The sequence below is a fragment of the Equus caballus genome, chromosome 22 (genome assembly GCF_041296265.1).
Source record: "Equus caballus isolate H_3958 breed thoroughbred chromosome 22, TB-T2T, whole genome shotgun sequence".
In the NCBI taxonomy this organism is placed as follows: Eukaryota; Metazoa; Chordata; class Mammalia; order Perissodactyla; family Equidae; genus Equus; species Equus caballus.
Window position 1 is genome coordinate 8,584,817 of NC_091705.1, and position 22,537 is coordinate 8,607,353.

General features: G+C 43.7%; 1 protein-coding gene and 1 long non-coding RNA gene across 2 annotated transcripts; one reads left to right on the plus strand and one right to left on the minus strand.

Moving 5' to 3' along the window:
* The first annotated feature begins 7,389 nt into the window (after nucleotides 1-7,389).
* Nucleotides 7,390-14,641, plus strand: LOC138920211 (uncharacterized). Its single transcript, XR_011431022.1, has 3 exons — nucleotides 7,390-7,491; nucleotides 8,899-9,084; nucleotides 9,551-14,641. It is a non-coding gene; the product is annotated as an uncharacterized lncRNA (long non-coding RNA).
* Nucleotides 14,642-15,225: 584 nt separating this feature from the next.
* On the minus strand, nucleotides 15,226-18,892 carry OTOR (otoraplin). Its single transcript, XM_001491622.5, has 4 exons — nucleotides 18,637-18,892; nucleotides 18,141-18,280; nucleotides 17,112-17,222; nucleotides 15,226-16,273 (listed from the first exon to the last, which is right to left on the minus strand). Exons 1-4 carry the CDS (start codon nucleotides 18,749-18,751, stop codon nucleotides 16,250-16,252), a joined length of 390 nt encoding a protein of 129 aa, XP_001491672.1. The 5' UTR covers nucleotides 18,752-18,892; the 3' UTR covers nucleotides 15,226-16,249.
* Nucleotides 18,893-22,537: the final 3,645 nt, after the last annotated feature.

Sequence of the window (22,537 nt, forward strand, 5' to 3'; positions counted from 1 at the left end):
ACTTCGGTGGCCCAGGGTTTCACTGGTTTGGATCCTGGACGCAGACATGGCACTACTCATCAGGTCATGTTGAGGCAGCATTCCACATAGCACAACCAGGCACTCACAACTAGAATATAAAACTATATACTGGGGGGCTTTGGGGGCAAGAAGAAGGAAAAAAAAACCATAGTGTTACAGTAAGACCCAGCAATTCCGCTCATATGTATATACCCAAGATAAATAAAAACATATGTCCACATGAAAACTTGTACATGAATGTTCACATAAGCATTATTCATAATAGCTCAAAAGTGGAAACAATTTAAATAGCCACTAACTGATAGATAAACAAAATGTGGTATATTCATGTAACGGAATATTATACAGCCAAAAAAAGGGAAATGAAGTACTATTATGTGCTACAACAAGAATGAACGTTGAAAATATTAAGTGAAAAAGTCAGACAAATAAAGATCGTGTATTGTATGATTCCATTTGTAGAAAATGTCCAGAAGAGGAAAATCCATAGAGACATAAAGTAGATTAGTGTTTGCCAAAGGCTGGGGGCAGGGCAGAATGGGGTGGTCACTGCTTAAAGGTACAAGGTTTCTTTTTGGATAATATGCTCTGGAATTAGTAATTATGATTGCACAACATTGTAAATATACTAAAATCCTCTGGATTATACACTTTAAAATGGTTAAAATGGTGACTTTTAGGTTATATGAATTTTTATTCCAATTAAAAAGAAGAGAAGAAAAATGAATATGGCATAGAGGAGAAAACAACTAAGAAGACCAGTGCATAGACCCATCTCCAGGGCTGCAGTGAGATTATACGGTTCACAAAGGAGTGGCGTGGGGCTTCACAAGCTCCTGCAGCAGGAAGCTTTATTCTGAATGGTTTGTGCTCTGCTAAAATTCAGGAACTTGCTACTAAAGAGGGAGAAAAAGGATTTGGGGACTCAGCTGGCAGTCTCTGTCAAACACCCCTTGACTTTAATTTTTTTCTCAATAAAGCCACCAACAGGGAAACTAAATCCAGTACCATTTAAAGCTTGGGGCCAGAACTGCACTTGGTATTTCTGCCAACCATCCCCACAAGGAAGGGCCTCACGCCACACCGAGGCTGCATTAAGACCCAGAGCTTTGCCTTCACACACTCACTTGGACCAGCTCAAGCCATTGGTAGACTCTGTGTCTCTTCAGGTATATTCTCTGTCACGAGTGATATCTGAGCAACTCTTGTGAGCATTACTCTCAGAGGTAGGGAAGGAGGGCTAGCTATTGCTGCATAACAAACCACTCAAACTTAGGGGCTTAAAACAACATTTCTTTTGCCTGGGCACCTGCAGTTTGGGAAGTGCTCAATGGGGACAGCTCATCTCTGCTCCACATAGCTCCACTGGAGCAGCTCAAAGGCTGGGGGTTAGAACCTTCTGAAGCTTCACTCACTCACAAGGCTGCTGCTGATGATATTGATGGTGGGTGGTCAAGGCTGACTGCCAGCTAGGCTTGGGGCCAGAACATGCACAGTGGCCTTTCCATGTGGTGGATGGCAGGATTCCCAGGTCAAGGATCCCAAGAGAGCCAGCAAAAGTTACACTGCCCTTTATGACCTATTCTTGGAAGTCATACAACATCACTTCCACCCTAGTCACAGGCCCACCCAGATGCAAAGGGAAGGAACAGAGACCTCTACTTCTCGGTGAATGAGAGTCTATTCGCATTGTAAGAAGATCATGGAGGGAAGGTGGGACATGTTGATGGGACTATCTTTGGAAAAATACAATCTGCCACAGAAGGCATGTGCTTTAGACAGATTATTCCCCCAACTACCCATATCACATGTGTGCACATGTGCATGTGTGTCCGTATTGCGTTTCTCCTTTAACCTGCTCATATCCATGGGCTCTCTCCTGCCTAGAGTCCGACCTTGGAAAAAGCCCCTTATCTCTCCATATCCCAGGCTTTGGGGCACCTTGGGAGGTGTCAGGCTTTATTTAGTACTTTTTAATGAAATCTGCAGAGCTCTGAGGCTTATAAATCATGGGCTGAAGTTTCAGCTTTGTGCTTAATGGCAAAGCTAAGACAAAATGCCTTCCTCTTGGGTTTCCAGCAAGTTATTAACTTGGGCTAGAAATATTACCACTCAGCAGTTTCCAAAGTTTTCTCTCTAATAAACCTTTCATCCTGTTAGTACACTTTAGGAATCTCTTGCCTTTTTTTCCAAAATGAAGAAATTCAAATGATCCTTCTCTGATTATCCTGAAGTACCTACCTTTTCCAGGATTCTGCTTTTTATGGTTCTCTGCTCCAATCAAGGCAGCCTGCTCAGTCTCTTTCTCTTTCGACCACAAGCCCAAGTCATTACACAGATCAGCTGAGCATGGATCACACACATGGCATGGTCCTAGCAACAGCAAGCTTATCAGTTAGGAATTCATTAGGCTGCAAGTAACCAAGCATTTAGTAGCATAACAAATAGCAATTCATCTGTCTCACATAAGAAGTCCACAGATGGTTCCTGTTCGCACTAGTTACAGACTAGCTTATTGCACACCAACCTTCTCAACAAGAACCAGAAAAGCTAGCCAAAATATACAACATATATTTGAGCCATCAGAGAGCTACTGAGGCAGTGTAGACTTGAGCCAGAACCCAGAGAGAAGGGATGGGTAGAAATCTAAGTCCCATCAGATTAGTACAACTGAGAGAGCATGGGCACCAGCGCATCAGAATCGAGCAGAGTCCTGAGGACCGTTGCTGTTCCGGGCATTAATCTTGTAACTGTTGGAGGTCCTGGTGATCCCAGGGGAGGGCCTTGTGAGGCAGGAGTGGCAGTGAAGGGACACTTGAGGGGCTTCAAGGCTGTGACTATTTACTAACTGGTAAAGCAGTGTTTCAAAACCTAACTAGTACCAACACATCTTGGAGAAGTTAACTATCTGCCATAAATTTCAGAGAGACAAAACCATGCATCAAATCCAGGTATATCAGAGCATCATTGTTATACCATGTAACAAGTCCAAGAGATTTCTGAGAGGGTTTAATTAAATCAGGTGGAGATGGGAAAAGATGCTAGAACTTCCTATAGGAGAGGGTGGCCAAAGGCTTGGGAAACCACCACACAGCATCCCCACCTCCTCATTTATTTGGTCGTGGAGCAAGTGTGCATCGCCTGGAATCTGCTCCAAACATCGGTGACCTCCTACACATAGCTTCCCCAGCAACCTGCCAGCCACTGCAGTTCCTTCCTCTGGCAGAAAGGTGTTGTGCTGGTTGCACCTGTGAAAGGTTGACTATCTGGCCCATAACAGGCTCAAGGATGATCGCTCTATTCCCCAATCCACCTGTCCCCTTGGGAAATGGGATCCCAGGCCTGGCAATATGGAATAAGGGAGTGCCTGGGGCACAGGTGCCATGAAGGAATAGGGCACTTAGTTGGGTTGTGCTGGGAAGGGGAGGTCGGCACCTCCAAATCCTTGGTCACTTTCCTCCTGTTTAAATTTGAGGCTGTGCTGGGGCCAATTTAGCTGCATTCCTTCAATTACACATTTGCTTTAAGAATGTGTGTTTCAAAAACTGACAATATGAACTTCTGAAACTTTGAAAGAAGAAACAAATCTCCACTTAGAACCAGTATCCCTTCCTTAAAGAAAAAAAGAAAAATGCCTATTTCAAACTATTTTTTCTTTCCCATTATATTTTGGTCTGACCTTTAAGTAAAGACCTTTCCTGACCTGGCAGCCATTTTGTTCAGCTTCCTGACTGAGGAAACGTTCCCTGTCTGTTGAGTACTAAGGCGTTAAGCAAATGTTTGCCTAACCTTTGCTTCAAGCATAATCTTACCTTTTAATAAAATATACTCAAAAGGCTGCACTACAAATTTTTCACAGCTCTGAGTCGTGTTCATACTAAGAAATGGAGGAATTTAAGAACCGTCTTGTTTGACTAGTAAGCCTACATGACAAGTCTGAAAGCGATGGTGGCTGGGAATGGTATAAGAAGCTTAGAAGATGAAACAGAGATAAATACTCTCTGTCTTCCCGCGGGGATGTGAGCTTGCAGGGAATTCTGACCATAGGCAGCTGGGAATGTGTGCCACGCTGAAATGGGAATAGCTCGGGACAAACCTGAGCTATTGGGAGGGGAAAATTTTTGTTTTGGCTTTCTCTTTCTTGAGGGGCTGGGGTGGGCTGGGAACCTGAGGGAAAAATTCCAACCTCTCTTCCACTCTGCCTCCCACAATCTCTTCCCCAATGGAAAAGGAATTGCAAATCCTATTGGTCAGAATCTGAGACACTCCATGGACCAAGTTCTACTAGTGGGTGGGGACCACTGGGCTCCCAAGGCTACAGCTCTGCCATCTCCTTCTTTTCCACCTCCTGCATCTTTGTGCCCGAGGCCTTCTTCTCATGTCCTCTTTTGCTTCCAGCTTCCCTGGGCAGGGCCTGCTTGTTAAAGATGAAACCAGCCATACTTTTTGTCCTGGTTTAGGTTTCCTGAAAACAGACCCTGAGACAAGGACATGAGTAGAAGTGATTTCTTTGGGAGATGATTCCAGGGGTCATCGTAGGGGAGTGGGAATGTGAGGCAGGAAAGAGAAGACAACCACAAGGGTGTGTTCTCAAGAAAGTCATCCCTATGGGCACCTGGCGCTCAGTTTCACTTGAGACCTCTGGGAGACAGTGTAGACCACACACCTAAGAGTTAGCCCTCCAAGAGTGGGGATGCTGATAAATTACACACTAACCCCCCTCAGTCATTAGTTAAGGGTTCTTCCCAAGAGGGATTAATCCTCTGGTACTTCCAGACTGCCCTGAAAGGGTAGAGCAAACTCCAGAGACTATAAAGGGCCTCAGGTAAAGAGATGTACGTGTCATGGACCAGGTTAAGAACCTCTGCTCTTCTTCCTCTCTATTGTTGTAACTCCTCCCTCTGTAGTTGAGTGGGATCAGCCATTTGTCTACGTGGATAGCTGGATGCTGTGCCACAGACCCGGGTGACTGAGACTTGAGGAAGCAGGAACTAGGAAACGTTATGCAGGCTTCCCAGTCTGAGCCACACTCATCAATCCAGCCCGTGCCACAGAAGCCCTCTGTTAGGAGATGGGGCATCTTCGGATGCTTGCCTAAAGGTTAATTAAACTGATATTTTGCAGCTCAGTTGGTTCTTTCACCTTGAGGATGCCACTCCCTTGTCAGGCATCTGCGGGGTGGGGTGGGGGGCAAGGGGAGCAGGCACAAGAGTGTAGGGTTTGGAGTACCCAAACCCGCATTCCAACCCCTAGTGTGTATTTTAGCCATTTTTAACTTTCCTGTTTCTCAGATTGCCCATTTTGAAAAAGGCAGTACTATGTCACATGAGGGCAGGAGGTTTTAGAGAAAAGCACAGGAATGTTTTCTTTCTTTTAAACTTAAATTCAATAGCAACTTCAAAAAAAAAAATCACACAAACCTCATAACAAGCAGGGGTTGAGTTTAGGCTGCATTCAAAAATCTACATTCATTTATGTCTCCATTATGAGTTAACATAACAAATTTTAAATTAGGCTTTAGGTCTCCAATTATATATCTTTTTTAAACAAACCCACAATTCTAATACTTGAGAACTGCATGATGTCTTTCTCCCCTTCTCAGAAGTGAAGTATGCACTGAAAGTACAGGGAACATTCAGTTATTAAGGTTTAAGTAAATTCTTCCTTTAAGAAATGAGAAGTGTCAACACTGGGCTAAATGTGGAGTGTTTAAATTTTAATTGTACCCACAAATGTACAGAGACTCTATAAATATGATTGTGTGCCTGGGAAGCTCTCTTGAGAAAGGTTAAATGCGATGAAAATGGCAAAGGAAGGGAAATAAAGGGAAAGAGAACTGCATGTCGGATCAAGACAGCTGGTGCTATTGAAATTGACAGTGCATACATTACTGAGGGGTAGGGAAGCGCTATTTTTGCTTGAAAAATAATAGGACATTGTAATCTGCTTCTGGAAGAAGCTGTATAGCTAGGAGGACATGATAGCTCTTTGAAAAGCAATTAAGCATCTCCTGGAGGAGACTGAAAACGGACTCGGGAAGAAACGCAAATAGCCTTCAGCCCCCATCATGTGTCAGCCCTTCAGAAGCCATGAGCCCTCCTGGAGCTGATGAAGGGCATTTGGTGAAATGTTAATGGGGAGCAAGGGTGTGCACAACTAGAGCCCAAAGCAAAAGGACCATGTTTAAAACCATCGAGAAAGGGAATTGCCGATGTTCATTTGTAACAAGCTGATTGCAAAATGGAAGTTCTCTCTGTGCTCCATCATAGCACTGGAAGATGTGGTGTATGTGTGTCGGGATAGTCTACACTATCTATAGATCTATTTTTCAGGTATCCAGCTCTACCTAATGGTTCATTACAAAACAAATATACCCCAGACTGGACTTGGAAAACAAACACACAGCCAGATAATTGCTTAGGCCTTCCTAGCATTAGTCATTCTTTCAAAGTTCACCTCTAGATTAACATCGCCCCTCAGAGTAGGCTTTCTCAGCCTGGACACTTTTGCCCTTTGGCTCTGGATCGTTCCTGGTTGGGGGCTCTCTTGTGCCCAGCACAGCCATGTTTAGCAGCATCGCTGGCCTCTACCCACTAGACGCCAGTACTGCTCCCTCCAGGGATGACAACCAAAAATGTCTGCAGGCGCTGCCAAATGTCCCTAGGAGGAGGGGTGGGGAATGAGGTCAGAATCACCCCGGGCAGAGAACTGCCCCGTTAGATGAAGTAGAAAATCACACTTTCTTGTCTTTATCATGTGCCAGCCCTTGGTACTGTGGACAGCTTGTGACCTTGAAGCCAAGTTGTCTAGCTGCAGATCCCTGCTCCCATGCTTTATGAGCGAGATCTGGACACCCAGTCCTGTAGCCTGGAGACGGACGAAGGCTGTGTTCACTGTTTCTAGGGAAGCTTCTACTCTCTGACCTCCAGGTACTATTGCTGCTTTTCTATAAATGAATTAAATCAACTAAAACAATCTATAAACTCTATCCAAGGCAAACACATATAACAGGTCTGAAAGCGAAATGTCAGCTTTCCGCTAAGGTGTGAATTTTCAAATCAGTTGAATAAAGGCATATTAATACACCCGTCTATGCCGTGAGATGAGCAGATTTTAGGATTGTATGTGTTGGGGAGGGGTGGAGTATTCAGAGTCCACCCCAGGAGGCCGTCCTGATATTGATGATTCTAAAGGCCATGAAGGACGAAGGATGCTCACCCCAGGTTCCTGACTCAAGTAGGGAAATTTCTCTCTGTGTGCCACATCCAAAGCTCACCACTGGATGTCACCCGAGTCCAACCAAAGCTTTTCACTACAGCTCACGCATCTGACAGTTTCAGGGTCTGTGGAAGCAGATCAAGGAGGAAATCTGAAACCAGATTAGCCATCACTCGCGCATGCTCACAGACTGCTGTAAGGATGGAATGAAATGAAAAGCACCTTGTGCAGAGTTGGGATATAGCAGATAAGGTCAGTGCTCCCAGCAAATGCCTCTAACGTTGTCATGCATCCCAGCACCTACAGCCTCCTTGAGTCCACTTTGCCCACACGCAGAGAGAGCCAGGTCTGCCTGGAGATGATGCTCTCCCACCACAATGCTTAATCAATGACCAACAGGCCAGAAGAAAGCTCAGCTTCCTTGCCTCAGTCCGGGCAGACCCTGAGGTGTAATTTACCGCACTTCGAGGCCCGGTGGGATCAGGTAGGAGCCAGCCACTGTAGGGCCTTGCCTGAGGTTGCACCCTTCTCGGGCTCCCTCCCCTTCCTGCCCTAACCTGGTTCCCCTGGGAGTCATTCGTCCATAAATCACTGTACGTAAATCCTCATCTCATGGTCTGTTTGGGGGGGACCTCATCAAAGACACTGGTTTACTGTTCGTGCCCTAGAAACGTCTGTTCCTTTCTTCTGTCTGCTTCAGGCAACAGTGGGATTTGGGAACATGTATCACCTAGAGTGGCCCAGCACCCCTCTGCCCTTTCCTGCAGGACAGAGCAGCATTGTGAGTCTGGCTCCGGTCCCTCTGAGCCTGGCTGAGGCTGGCTCCCGGGAACCTGTGTGTCTGCTTACCATCCTTGGGAGGCAAGGCTCAGGCTATGCCTGCTAATCCATTTGTGGTGGCGTTAATAGCAGTACCTTAAGGCTTGGGGAAAGATCTGGAGGCAGAAAAGAAGACCCCAAAATCATTTTGGAGTCACAAGGAGCGGAGGAGAGAAGGAGCAGGAGGAGAACTGACAAACCCTGAGTGATGAGAGTCCAGGAGGCGGCGAGTGGGCCCCCAGGGACTATGACCCAGGCTTTCTGCTGTGGTTTGTAGAAATCTAAAAGCTGGCATAGCCTTTTTTTTTTTTTTTTTTTTTCCAGCTTGACATAGGATTGCTCAGACAAATTAACATTCCCAACTGGTTCATTTGGCCAGAATACATTCATGTGCTGAAGCAAATAGGAGGCGGGTGAGGGCGGGTAAGAAGAGATGGGAGGCGGGAAAGGTGGGGAGAGATTGGTAGCATCAGCTCATTTTTTACCCCCCAAGCACACTGACTTTAGCGTAGCGTTCACTTGAGAAAAATGATTAAAACAATTGCTCACGTGTGACAGAAAAGTCATTTCCATTTAGAAAAATACTGAAATCATGGTTTGGGGAGCATTCTCTGTCTCCGTTAATAATGAGTTAGAGGGTAGATTATATAAAGCCTGTGGATCAATATGTGATTTTCCTGATTAAATTACTGATACACCGTGGAACTTGTAGGCGACGCAGCCGAGAGGACATCTTAGCATGGGAAGGCCCTTAAGTCATGAAAATTGTGTTTCAGGGTAGAACACAGAACAGTATTAGCTGTGTAATTTCTTTTACTCTTCTTTTTTTCACCATTTCAGGCGGATGAGGCTGGTTGTTGAAGAAATGAGATGTTCTTCCCAGTGTTCGCTTCCATTTCTTCTCTCCACTCGGAGCTGAAACACCCACTCCCTCCGGAGATTTGTTTAAATACTACATGAATGAGCCTATATTGAACCGGGTCCACAAGGGCACAAGCACCTCCTCAGCCAATAACACGAGAAACAGTAAGTGCCCACCTTTATCAGGGGTCAGGAAAGGGCGATGCCAAAGGCACTGATACCTTCTACTTAGCTTTCTTCTAAGCGTATGAAATATGCTAGAGTTTCCTAAAACTTCACTGCACAAGGACTGCAGCTGAATTTGGTCACACTGCGAACAATGAACTAAGTCAACTGTGACTCAAATATTTTTTGCACAAACAAAATATTTTTTGTCTTCACAAAAGCAGTTGGAGCAGGGAGGAGAGGTGTGGACCCCAATAACTTAGATGTTCTGGTAAATGTCAACTTGAGGCCTGATCATTCTTATAAACACTTTACTTACTCCATTTCACTTTGCCATTTCACATAGCAAGTCTGACAAACCCTTGCTAGGCCTGGGTAGGAAAGGTCTGAGGAATTCATGGTCAGGAATTAAAGGATAGCTTTCTAATCTTAATACCTGATGGGGATTCTCATTTACCTCTTACAGGTTTGCAGAAACCAAAAGTACCACTCTCAACCACTTGCCCCTTCAACAAGAGGTACGACTTTTAACAAAAAGAATGCTAGGACAGCAGGAATATGCCACGCAATGTGCCGGGATGAGCTGTCAGTGCTTTTAGCAGATAATCAGAGCCCTGCCTTAAACTGCCCTTTCTTGCCATTTGCTGAATATTCGTTCATGGGAAGTAGCCAGGAAAGTGAATTGAAAAGACTATGCTCTGGAAATGAGATGTCCTACAGATTTGTAGGCTCGTTAATTAGGTCAACGTTAATAGTTTCTGCAGGACTACAAGGGTTTTACTCAAAAAGATCCTTGGCCACCTATGTCTCAGTCAAGGACATGTCACAATTGTGAGCACTCGAAGGAGCAGCTGCAATCAAGTGAAGTCGCTATCGGCTGTGTGTCCGCTGGCAGGGAAAGGCCGACGGCCTCCTGCCATTTGTGATATTCTTTGAGGACGCAGGAGAGTGCAGGAGGGAAGGACTTAAAGTAGGAGACCACTGGGGTTTATAATATCTCCCTGGCGCTCTCTCTTTTACCCAGGTGGTTTTAGATGTCTCTTTGACAGAGCACCAAAGACGTTTCCCTGATAATGAAGCCAGGGAAGATGCGCCATCCCAGACATTGAGTAAAACATTTGCTCAACTCGTGTGTGTGAGTGTGTGTGTGTGTGTGTGTGCCTGCATGTGTGTGTCTGCATCTTTGTGCTAAGCATTTGCAGTATGCCTTGCAAACAACTTTGAAAATGCTGTGGAGGAAAACAAAAGTGTTCTGAAAAGAGTCTCAAGATAGCCTTTTGATTCACTTAAAAAAAGAACTGTAGTTCTTCAAAGGTTTCCAAAATGTTTTAAAAGCCTCGCATTTTGAAGTTAATTTTACTACCATTATTTACACAATTACTGTGCACTGTGCTTGGTGATTTTACATACGATGTCTCATTTAATTTAATCCTCATAATTACCCCCAAAGTTAGCTGTTATTAATCTCAAAGGCCTTATTATTCCCATGTGTAGATGAGTGAATTGGGAAGCAAGAGATTAAATGACATGAACATAGTCACGCAAACAACAGAAGTCTGAGCCATTATTCCTCAAGATGTGGGGGAGTTCATACTACAGGTTTTCCACTGGCTTTGACATAATATGGGAGAACCAATCAGATGTAGCCTATTCTAATTACTTGTATTTATTATAAGATTATTTAACACAACACACGTGTGTCCAATATAAAGTCATATACTCTAGTAGTCAATCCAGAATAAACTTCCAATTAGTATGCATTCCGCACCCATGCATACTCTTTTAGAGAAGGAGTGGAAGCCACAGGACCTCATTCTCCAGGTGGGCACCTGTTGTGGTCCATGGAGGTGTTCTCTCTTCTTCGGTGGTCACCTGGGCTGTCATGTGCTTTGGCCCTTGTATAAGGCTCTGATCAGAGTGCGGGTCAAAATGTCCGGCCAGAGACGTGAACTTCCAGCAGCAGAAGAGTGGAGGGACACACCCCCCCCCGAGGTCATAGCCAGGGCCAGTAAGCTGTGGGAACCCAAGGGGCTTACACTCTGGTGGGATGCTCTCCTTTTGGGGTTGGCTTCCCAAGAGGTGTTATTGGTTACACCTTTGCTACGATGGCTATAGACAAATAAGACAACTCGACTTTGTTGAGCCTAAAGATGATTAGTTTACATGCTGACACCCACCTCGCTGTAGGTCTTAGAGATAAGCAAATTATATATCGACTCTAATGCGTTGATCTTTATAAGGTGTGGTATTCCTCACTGAGGTATGGATGACCCTCACATGTTGGTGCTGATAAAGGACTATGGCCAGAACTGGGGCTTCAAATCAAAATTATACACTCCATGCTACGTCACCAAACTGCTAGTGGAATGACTTGGGACTATTTCAGATAACTTCAGGTGATTTTTTTTTAATGAAACTAGAAAAACTATGCAGTCTGGAAAGTGTTACAAAAATCTTTGATTTAGAAATCCGAGATGGTCTGAAAGGGTAAGTGCAAGTTCTCACCAGTGAAGCATCTGGCAGGTTAAAGCACAACTCCTCCAGGGGAGGCCATTCTCCATCCAGCCCTCTTGGATCAGGTAATAGTGCCTGCCACTTAGGGGCCCTACTATGTCCAGACCCGTACACACATTGCACTTAACTCCTGCAACAACCAGCAAGGAAGATGTTATTATCCATTTATAGTCAAGAAAACTGAAGTCCAGCAGCGTCATAACCTTATTCAAGCATGCAGAGGTAGGACACATACGACCCACATTACTCCATGGTGCCCTGGGCTCTGTCCTCATCATCCAACTCTTCTGAGCCACCAATTCTACACTGCCCTTAAACAAGATTTCATTTTGTTGCGTCAGCATCTACCATACCGACTCTTCTCACCTTTGACCAGTTTCTGTACTTTTCTTTTCCTGCGCTGGTAGCCACGCTGAACAGCTCTGCTCTAGGTAACGTCTACCACTTGCCCTAAGTTGGCTCATGAAACCTGCTTGCCTGTGCTCCCCATATCCACTCCCCAGCATTGTTTCCTTATTCATCCAGAAGTGGTGTCACTGACTGGTTGCACTGAGGAACTCAAGGGTGGGTTTGGAAGCATTTAACTGTTTTTCCAAACGTTTTTTCCCTTTTATTATGTTGAGGAGATGCAATCACCAACCAGCCTGAACCAGACCAGCCCTCACCTCAAGAGCTACGCCTATGACTTTTGCCTTATTTTAATGCTAAGATCTCTCCAGAAGGAGCTTAGGCCTTATTGCCATAACCTGCAGTGTATGTGGAAACATGTTTTCTAACTGAGCCTGTGCGAGCGAATACCCCACTCTCCCTTTTGAATATTCATTCCCCATCCGAAATGGTCCCTGCTTCCCTTTGTTCGGGGACACCCTGACTCTGGAAATGATTCCTCATGGGCTCCTATTTGCTGCAAATACTGCTTACTTTGTGAGACAACTACTTCTGGAGGAGACTCTGATTTAACTCGCCAGGAGGGAACCCACATTGGTTTCAGTAACAGTGGAAGTCTTATTCTCCATGTTGACAAATAAAAATGGCAAGCAATAGGATATATCGGAGAATACGAGGAAGCCATTTGGTATAAACCTAATTCGGCCTGACCTTGTCTTTCCAAAAGGGCCTGACCGTGGCTGTTGAGCATGCATTGTATGTCTGCTTTAGATGTTCCCTATGGCAAGAGCAAAGGCCCTTGAAATAAAGGCGCAACTTCCCTCCCCCTCCCAACGTTGGCATCTCCTTAAGGATTAAGCATCTTTCCTCAGGCTAGAAACTGATTGCTGTGCTCACCTGTGACCACCCAGCTCGAGACAATAGGCTTGCCTCCTGCTACGCCCTCTGAGAGAGCAGACCCACTACGTGCTGTATCCATCAAGTGCTGTGCTGACAGGGCAATCTTGTGACTATTGTGGGAGGGACATTTCAATCCTATGTGAAACGTCCTATTTCGGGGTATATAACCACTCTATATACCTCACTTCTTTGGTGCCCTTTCTTCCTTTGGGAAGAAAGGCCCCGGGCCATGGTCCTCAGATTTCAGCTCAGAATAAACTCACCCAAATTTTCATTTATAGATTGGTTATGGATTGTTTTCGTCAACAATGTTCTGTGAGGTCAGGGATGGCAAATCAAATTTCTTAGTTCCCTCCCACAGGGAGACAGTACAAGCTACATAGTAAAATTTTAAAACTATGTGTGTGTGTGTGTGCGTGTGTGTATCTATAAACAAGCATCCATCAGCTTGGAGATATCAAGGAAACCTAGAAGCTAGAATTCCCTCAAGGATCCCTAGGCCTAGATTTTTTTTAAGGTCTTTTGGAGGAGATCATTGAGAGGACACGGCCGTGGTTGACCTGCAAGATGAAGCCGGTCAAGCAAAGCCTCCTTACCTCCTCCCCTGTCCTTGGAATGTATGTTCCGCCCACTATTCCCACACTAGCAGCCATTTCAAGGACACAGCCTTGAGAGAGTGAGGTGCTGAGACATCTGGACTGGATAGGTGACTGGACCCTGGTAAGGCCTCTGTGTAGTTTTAAGAATCTGGTGGGCAGGTGCAGAGATCTACTTGTCTTGTGGCCCCCCAGACAAGGCTCATAAATAAGTGCCCTTGCTTATTAAAACTGCCACCTGGCAATCTGGAATGGCCTGCCTCTTTCTTCGGTCGCCCCTTGCCCTCCATGTACAGGGCCCAGCTTCAGATTTCACCTGGGGAACTCACCAGCTTGCGAACCAACAATGTCAGTGGTTGACAAGCTCGTAGAGGTGTTAAGATGTCCTTGCTCTTAGTGGGAAGGAAGGAAGAAAGATTCCCCAAGTGGAAATGGGTCCCAGAGGCCCCATTACCCCCCAAACCCTCACCCCTCCAGCACTTACCCCCTCTTCTCTGGGTAGAGAGCAGTAGACTACCAAGACGTGCCTGTGATGCCGGAGAGTGCTGGGTTAGGAACATCAAACGCTTAGTCTTGGGGGAGTTGCTTCAACTCTCAGCTTCTCTAGGTTTTTTATTTGTTTCTTTATGTGTAAGTTGAGAGGAGGGAACTAAAATCAGTGTTTCTCAGTCTCTAACGTTGAAGGGGTTCAGAACAAACCTCACAAGATGCCACTTTGGCCTATGGATTGTTTTGAGCTGAAGGCACTTAAGAAGCAGCAGAGGGAGGAGGGCCCTCTGACCTCCCTCTTTCTACCTAAAAGCAGGTCATAAAAATTCCCCTGAGTAGGGTGCCCTTTCTGTGCTGGGAAAAGAAGAACACTCGCATCGCCAGGGACTGAGCGTTGATGCTGAAATGGACCTGTGCGGACAAACCTACTGAAATAACCCTCACCTTCCATTAGTTTCCCCCACATATTTCCTAGTGACTGTCCCACAATTTACTGTCCCGGGCCCAAGCCCTTTTGTCTTGTCACATCCCCACAATTTATTGTTTTTTGTTTAAAATTGTGTACAGAATAAGCTTTTGGGCCGAATGGCTTCTTCAGGACTTCATTTTCCTTTTGAAGACTCACATTCATATAAAGATATTAAGTAAAATTTTTGCTCTTTTTCCGTTAATCTGCCTCATGTCCATTTAATTCTTAGGTCCAGCCATGGAACCTAAAAGGGTAGAAAGAAGCTTTTACTCACCTGCAATGTGTACGCGAATCAACTGAGGGTCCTCTTAAAATGCAGATTTTGGTTCAGCAGGTCTGCAGTGGGCCCAGAGATTCCTCATTCTAACCAGCTCCCAGGTGAGGCCCACTCTGGGGCTGGTCCAGGGATGGCATTTTGCATTCCAAGACCTGGATGGCATTTAAAGTTAGTACTCCCCCGCCTCCCAAGATAGAAACAAATAAGCTAGTGGGTTTGGGTTTGGGTTTCGGGGCTTTTTTTTGGTACCACTTTATTTGAATAATCTCCATAAGACTTTTGGCAAAAACACATTCCCCCAGTCACAGTGGACACAGCTGAAAAATGACCCTGTGGTCCAAGTCTTCAGCTTGTCCTTCATGACCTCCTCTTCATGCTTGTGGGATGACCAGACCACAGAAAACTGCAGAACAAACCCTATTCCCAAGGCCCCTCCCACAGACTTTCTATACCCCAAAGTGAAAAATGTTTAAAAAATTTTTTTAACTCAGAAATTATGAATTTTTTTTGAGAATAGTACAGGCCTTTTAATTGCACGTAAACAAAAACTCATATCTACATCAAAAGAATTACTTTAGCAGTACACAATCAAAGCAGATTTCCAGTTAAATATAGAAAAATGTGTGGATCCATTGGGACCACCAAATCTGCATCCCCTCACCAGATTCTTGACGCATCATCCTTGACTGGGGGATTTACACAGGAAGAGGAAATTCAAAGTTGAAATAGAAGTACAGAAAATAACCCACAGACATTTTTATTTCCTGTGTCTTTTGATTTGAAGCTTGCCTAACATCCAGCGACAGCACATGTTAAGGGGAAACTCTTTCATTAAAAATATTTCGTGAACTTCTCCACCACCACTACAGACACACATACTTATTTAAAATTTGGAGAGAGGTAAATTGATCATTTATAAGGTAAAATTACTCAATTGAAATAATTTGTGAGAAATAATTTGTCTGAAATGACAGCTTTTTCTCCCCCAGCCCCTCCAGCTTCACACCCCAAAGACGTCAAATATTAAAAGTAACAATCTTAGAGTATTCGTTTATGATAAAACCCCTTCAGGTACATTATAACACTCCAATTAGCCAGAGAGACAAATTAAGTAGAAAATATCATGTCCAAAGGGAAGACCTGTGACCTACCAAGTTTATACAGGGAGCCAAAGAGCTGGAAAGAATTACTATTTAGAAATAGCTACAAATAAACCATCTTCGCTATGCATCCCTGTGTAAGAGAAGATTCTCTAGGCTGAAAAATAATTGAAAAATAATTCTCTGCTTTCAATTTGCCCACTTGAGCCAAACATCACCCCACCCAGCTGGTGCGAAGACCAGGCCCGCAAAAAACGAGACTGAGTTGAATACCCTCCTTTATCTGCCACCTCCGGCCCCAAGGCCCAGCCCTCCTGTGAGGTAACAAATCTTGGAAACAAAAGTCAGAAATTAGGGACATATATTTTTTGGTTATTTTCATTTTTCCTTTATTTTTGGTGTTTCCTTTCTATCTCCAGATTTGTCTAATTTCTTACTCGCAGAAGAAGTCAATATCCTAGAAAAAAACAAAAACAAAAAAAAGATTGAACTGAGCAAGCAGGGCCAGAAAACAGATGCAGGTTCTTTATCTAAAATCATCTGTGATCAAAGGGAAATTTGGATTTAAAAGAAGTAAAGATTGAACCCCAAAGCGTATGACATAATTATCACCTTCAGTCAAAAACTACTGAAAATGAAGGTTCTCAAATACCCTTTTAATTTATGGTTATTTGACACATTCAAGCTCAACACTAAGAAGCAATGACAAGCGAGTCCCGTTTGTGTAGGCTGGGCAATGTTTTGAATTATTTCTTACAGCAATTAGCTCCAGGAGAATCGCTTTAGAACAACCACCTTGCCAAGTAGCTCAAAAGGGATCTTTTTATTTCTGTCCTGGGTTTGTGAGACCCCAGGGCTTTAAAAAGAGTATAATTTTTTTCATACATAAGTAGAGTCTATCTACCACAAAAGTAAGGCATTCAAAGATTTTTCCAGAATGTTTTGATTTTGTTAAATATAGGCATTAATTTTTTTTCTCAGCCCAAGTCTTTTAGCAAATAAGTATAACCATCAGTAAGAGTCAGCTAATACTATTTTGATTTCTTTCTTTGTGACATGGACTCCTTTCCAGGATAACTTGCATCCAAACCAAAAATTGACTAGTGGAGCACTAATCTTTCAACCTTTGTTAGTAGGTATAATGCTCCCTGAAACCTCACTATCTCAGACACGTCACCACTGGAAGTTGGGGGGCTTTGCTTGATACATCTGGTAAGTCACATGACGCATTTATAACCCCAGCCTACATTACCCCAAGATCTGGGTCCTTCTCTGGCCACATCTGGGATGCTTACCGTGGTGGGGACTTCCTTGGTGGCTTCCTGGTACACATGTTGCTCCTCAACCAAGTTACTGGGGAAGTAACCCACGGTTCCCATCTCATCCTCATGGCGATCACCATAAACCTGAGTGCCCAGAAGCGTAACAGTCAGGGGAAGGCTCACATGAGTCTTCTAGAAATCCTCAGACATCCTGTTTGCTATTAATGCAAGTTACATAACTACCAATGCCTAGATTTTCACTCTGGATTACAGCAGGCTCAGAGCCAAATTTGTAGTTTACCTGTAGCAACGAGTTTAACCCACAGAAATTGTCCATCTATTCTTTGGTGGCTCGGTCTTGCTGGTGACACTACTTTAGCATTCTTTTGTTTTATGCAGTCCTGTGAGCTTCCTGAAGTCTTTTTGGAAGCCGTAAGTAAATAAACTCAGTAAAGTTTTTGAAAAAGTAAATAGATATTTTTATTTTAAAGGACTCATATTTCTCAGTTTTGAAAAATTCAAATAAACAGATACTTGATTGAATTTAAGATTTAATTCTTCATTACTTGAAAATCTATCTGTGGGGCTGCAGCTGAGGACAGTAAATTAATCCTGTTTCATCCCTCCCCAGGGGCCACTCCTGCATGTTTTTACTGAAGAAAGCAGAGTCTTTGGAATTAAAAAGGATGCTAAAGTTTCTTTAAAAATATTGAAACGTAGACTGACTGCCAACACATATGACTTTTACTTGGCAAATCTGCTCAAACATTTTTGAATAAGATTCAAACGCTTTGGGATGTTCAAGCCTCTATGTGTTTGATATGTTTTTCTTGCCAAAACATCGCATAAACCTACATTTGGTTATGTTATGAAATTATCTTTTGTTTCTTTAAAATGCAATAAAAGCAAACACACATGAATTTTTGCATTTACATCTATAACCTCTACACTGTTCTTAACAGCTAGTCTAAACGTTAAGATGCATTGAAGACAGTTAATAGAGGAAAAATTAAGAGCAACATATGTCAAGATGTCGGCATGTTTTTAATAATCTCGTCTTACACTGCCAGCCCAAAATTCTCCAGCTTCATTTTCTTTTACCAGCTTTGAGTAAACATAGATCTGCTGCCCTTTTTTAACGTTAATAAATCTACAGTCTGGGGCATTGTAATCTTCTTGAGCTCTGGCCAGAGAAATAGTATCTGGAAGAAAAAAACATTGAAATGACTACATTTTAGGCTCCCGGATTTTATAACAGTAAAAAGGCAGAGCATATCAGAAAACTAGGAAATCAGAGCAACGAAGCCCTCCCAGGTTACAGCTCGTGTTCAACTCAAGAAAAGCAAGATAGCCAAGGTATTAAAGCTGCATCCAACAGGGTCTTAGCAAGTGAACTCTCCACAGTAAGACACCAGAAGCACAGACCAGGAGAAGCAATGCCAATCATATGCATATTAGGGAAGAGTCATTTCAAAGTACAGTTAGATTTTATGCTGTTAGTGAATATTTTTTCAATTCTATAATAGAAAGATAATGAAAGGCATAAAGAGGTCCTTACAGACACACTCGTCATCTGCACAGAGCTTCTTGGAAGCAAGTCTGTCCATGAATATTCCATGCACGGCACATATGGCCACAAGACCTGGGAAGAAAAGTGACAAGAGTCTTGCCATCTTCTTTTTTTGCTGTTTTGCTGTCGCCGTTTGGGTGGAAGTAGAAACTGACTTCAGTGGTTCCTGTCTTTTATGTGAAAGCCAGACATCTGGCTAAATCTCCCTGGCCAATGGGAAGGTGTCTACCGTTCCTCTGCTTTCATAACAGCTCCTGGGCTCCAGGGGCTATTTGGCATCTGATTTTCCAAAGAGACTTGAACTCTATGTCTTTTTTATATCCAGATGATATCCAAAACGGTCCACTGTTGTTAAAACCACTTTCACTGTGCTTTATCGCACCAGCAGGATATCGCTGAAGGAACTATGAGAATTTTAAATCACTTTTTAAGATTTTTTTCGTTCAACTCTCATTTTCCTTCAACTTACAAGCAAAGATGTGTTAACTGTAGGAATCTGTTGAATATGTGAGATTATATATTTAGTACAAATAATTTTTATTTAAACAAATCCAATTAATAAACATTAGGATTTATATAATAGATAAATAAAGGATGCTTAAGTTTACGAATCATTCATGATAGGATTCTTACAAGTCATGTCTGTCTTGGGGTGGACATGGATTGTAACACACTAGTTGTTGTCACAACCGGACCCTACTAATAGGGAAGGGAGGGATGAGTGGGTTGGGAAAAATAGAACAATCTTCTTTCCACCTTCTCTCTCTGAGACTTGAAATTCAGTCTCAAATGCTCATGGATCACGGATCATAGAGAAGGGAGTAAAGTTAGAGGTGTGTGTTACCCCCCACCCCACATTGCCTACTTCAGGCATCTTTCCCATGGAAAGAAGGCCCTGCTAGAAGTCACCAAGTCAAAGCACTAATACCTGGTTCCACCTACTCAACAGGTTTTCAGTGAGCACCTACTGTGTGCCAGGCACTGTTCTAGGCACCAGAGAGACAACCGTGAATAAAAACACGTCCCAAGGGTTTGATTTCTATTAGGAAAGACGGACAATGGGTTGCTGCTTGTTATAGGGCGTTTGGGGCTGTCACCTCTCTCATAAGGTGCCCCCTCTGGTTATTTCCAGAATTGAGGCCTGAGTCGGGATGCCCTGTCCAACGTGGTTGACGATGAGGTTTCCGAGCAGACCCTCCTTCTTCCTTCCCCTTAATGTGGTCATCTCAGAAAATGAAGGACAAGAATTGAACTTACAAAGTATTTCTGTACAAAACTATTTTTCAAGGGATAGACTGGGAAAGCAAAATATACTTACAGTGTAATAAAAAAGTTTGATTGTTTTGGCCATGTGTTTGCGTGCATGTGTATATAATAAAGCTTTATTGCTTGGGTGGGGGCAGGGTTGGGGGGTATGTGTTATTTTCAGGGAAGGATCTTTTATACAGTTGGCCCTGATTTGGAAGCTTGTTTAATTCAGTATCTCCATTACAGATGAGGAAACTGAAGCCCAGCTAAGGCCAGGGCCGCCTGTCTTAACCACCTGGTCTAAAGGTTCTGCAGCAGGATTGCGCTCCGGTGCTGTTTCCATTCATCAACTGTCAAAACAGAATTGGGAGTTTAAGTCCTTTATTTCCTGCTTCGCTTCAAGGAAAGAATGAGTTAGAAATCATCTTTGGAAGCAGAATGCCAGGGCATTTTTCCTTCCTATAATCTAGGGGCCAAGAGGATCTCTGGGAAAACTAAAGCGTTGATTAAATCTTCTTAATCCTGCTTGGGCAGCTGTTTTACAGACTGTTAGTCTCACGTCAGCCCGCAGCACAGGAGAGTTAAAAGACAATTACCACTTAAGAGGCACTTTAAGAAACGGGGACTGCACAAACTGAGCTTGCCACGCCGCTACAGCTCCCCGAGAGCAGGGTGAAACGTTCACTAGAGCCACATCTGAGCGCTCCCAACAACACAGCAAAGAGAGGCTGATGCCAAGACGAAGCCATTATTGGCCATTCGAAGGTGGAGAAGTAAAGATAAGTGATGTCAAGCCTCCTGAGCGCGTCCTGGGCAGACCTGGGATGTCCTAGCCTTCTGCTAGGGGAGGGACAGAATGGAACTAGACACCTCTTTGAAAAATTTTGCTTGCAAATAGGAATTTAAATTTGCAGTAGTTCAACAAGCAGCTGTGCCTGACTGCTATGCTCAAGACACTGCAGATACTAGGAGTCCAGAATAGGGCTCTGTCCCCAGTTTACTTACCTCCTTCCTCGATTTTCAGATGTATTTTCTGAGGCTTTAATCCCCAAAAGACATTTTTTTTTTTCAGTTCCTACATCAGTTTCTCAGTCTGTAGTTCTTAAAATAGAGGCTGAGAATCCCTTCGGGGCGAAAACTAGGCTTGGGCAAGCAGGTGGGGGGAAGCACCCCCTTCGCCATGACCCACGAGGCCCTGTATAATCTGGCCTCCCTGCTCCTCTAAAGTCATCTCCTGTCACTTGCTCTCTTCCTTCCATACCAGCTGTTCTCTGACTTTTGAAAGCGCTAACCTCATTTCTAATTCAGGCCACTGCGCTGACTTGCCTGGGATGCTTTACTCCAGGCACCGGTATCCAGGTCTCTGGCCAAGATGCTTCCATGGACACACCAGTTTAACAGGGCCACTCCCTGCACTCCTCCAACCCAATCCACCCATCACTTGATGGTGGCACACCGTCCTAAAGCATGTATCACTGTCTGACATGCCTTATTTACTTAGCAGTGGTTTGCCCCCCAACACTACAATCAAAGCTCCATGAGACAGGGATCATGTCTAGCTTGTCCCTCGCTCTATTGTTAGCTCCCAGAAAAATACTTGGCACTCATAAATAGGTATTCATTGAATAAACGCATGATCCCCCTGAAATCATTTGCTTAGGTGTGTACATGCACCTATACTTTTTTTCTTCAGGGGAAAGTTCCCAGGTTTTATCAGACTTAAAAAAATGTTCATAACATCGCCCAAAGTAAGACTCATTAAATTATTAGGGAATGGTCCCCAGACCAGCAACTTTGGCGTCACTTTGTAGAAATATTCACTCAGACCCTAACAAAGACCTGCTCAATCTGAATCTATGTTTTAACAGGATGCTCAAGTGATTCGTAAGAGTGTTAAAGTATGAGAACTGCTCAAGGGCATATCAAATAAAGCAAACATCTTTAGTCAGGGCTTCACATTCTTCACTAGGTCTCTGCTGGATGCAACATTTTCAAGGGACAAAACGCATGTTAAATACCTAAACAAAAAGTACTTTAAGCCGTAAAGTTTAAAACGGAGATGTGAGCTTCTCACAACAGGTTCCAATTTTACACTATCTTCTATTTATCAGTATACTGCCCTTGACAAATACAATTTGAACTAATGATCTAATCATTACAACCTACTTCATTAAGGTAGAGAGAGATCTGCTTTGTTAGTTCTTAACCATGACTCACATTGAAATTACCCAGGGAACTTAAAAAATACTGCTGACTAGGTTTCCCACATAGAGATTAGGATTTAAATGACACGGGGTGTAGATTAGGCATGGGTATTTGAAAATGTTTCCCAGATGATTCTAACACGTAGCCAAAGTTGAGAACCATAGCATTACACAGATAGCAACATCCACTCCCTCCAAACGCCCCTTGCAACTCCCACTCCCACCGGTGGGTGAGAAGTGAAGGTCAGAAGGTCCTAATTTGATCAAATCTTCTTCAAAGTGTAGCTTAGCTCCTTTTTCTTTCCCCTTCCTCCCTTGTGAAGCCCTGCTTTCTAGAGTTTGGTTCCATACGGGGAGACTTGAGCAAATAAGCACATATATTAAGGTTAAAGCGACTGGTGGAGAGTTACAAAAAGGAAACGGGGAAGGCTAGAATA

Bases quoted from the DNA above. Each gene is read 5' to 3' on its own strand.
- OTOR (XM_001491622.5), bottom strand. From the start codon at position 18,751: ATGGCAAGACTCTTGTCACTTTTCTTCCCAGGTCTTGTGGCCATATGT. The intron at 18,281-18,636 runs GTAAGGACCTCT...TTTTTCTTCCAG, and splicing joins TGCAGATGACGAGTGTGTCT to ATACTATTTCTCTGGCCAGA. The intron at 16,274-17,111 runs GTAAGCATCCCA...GTTTTTTTCTAG, and splicing joins CCAAGGAAGTCCCCACCACG to GATATTGACTTCTTCTGCGA.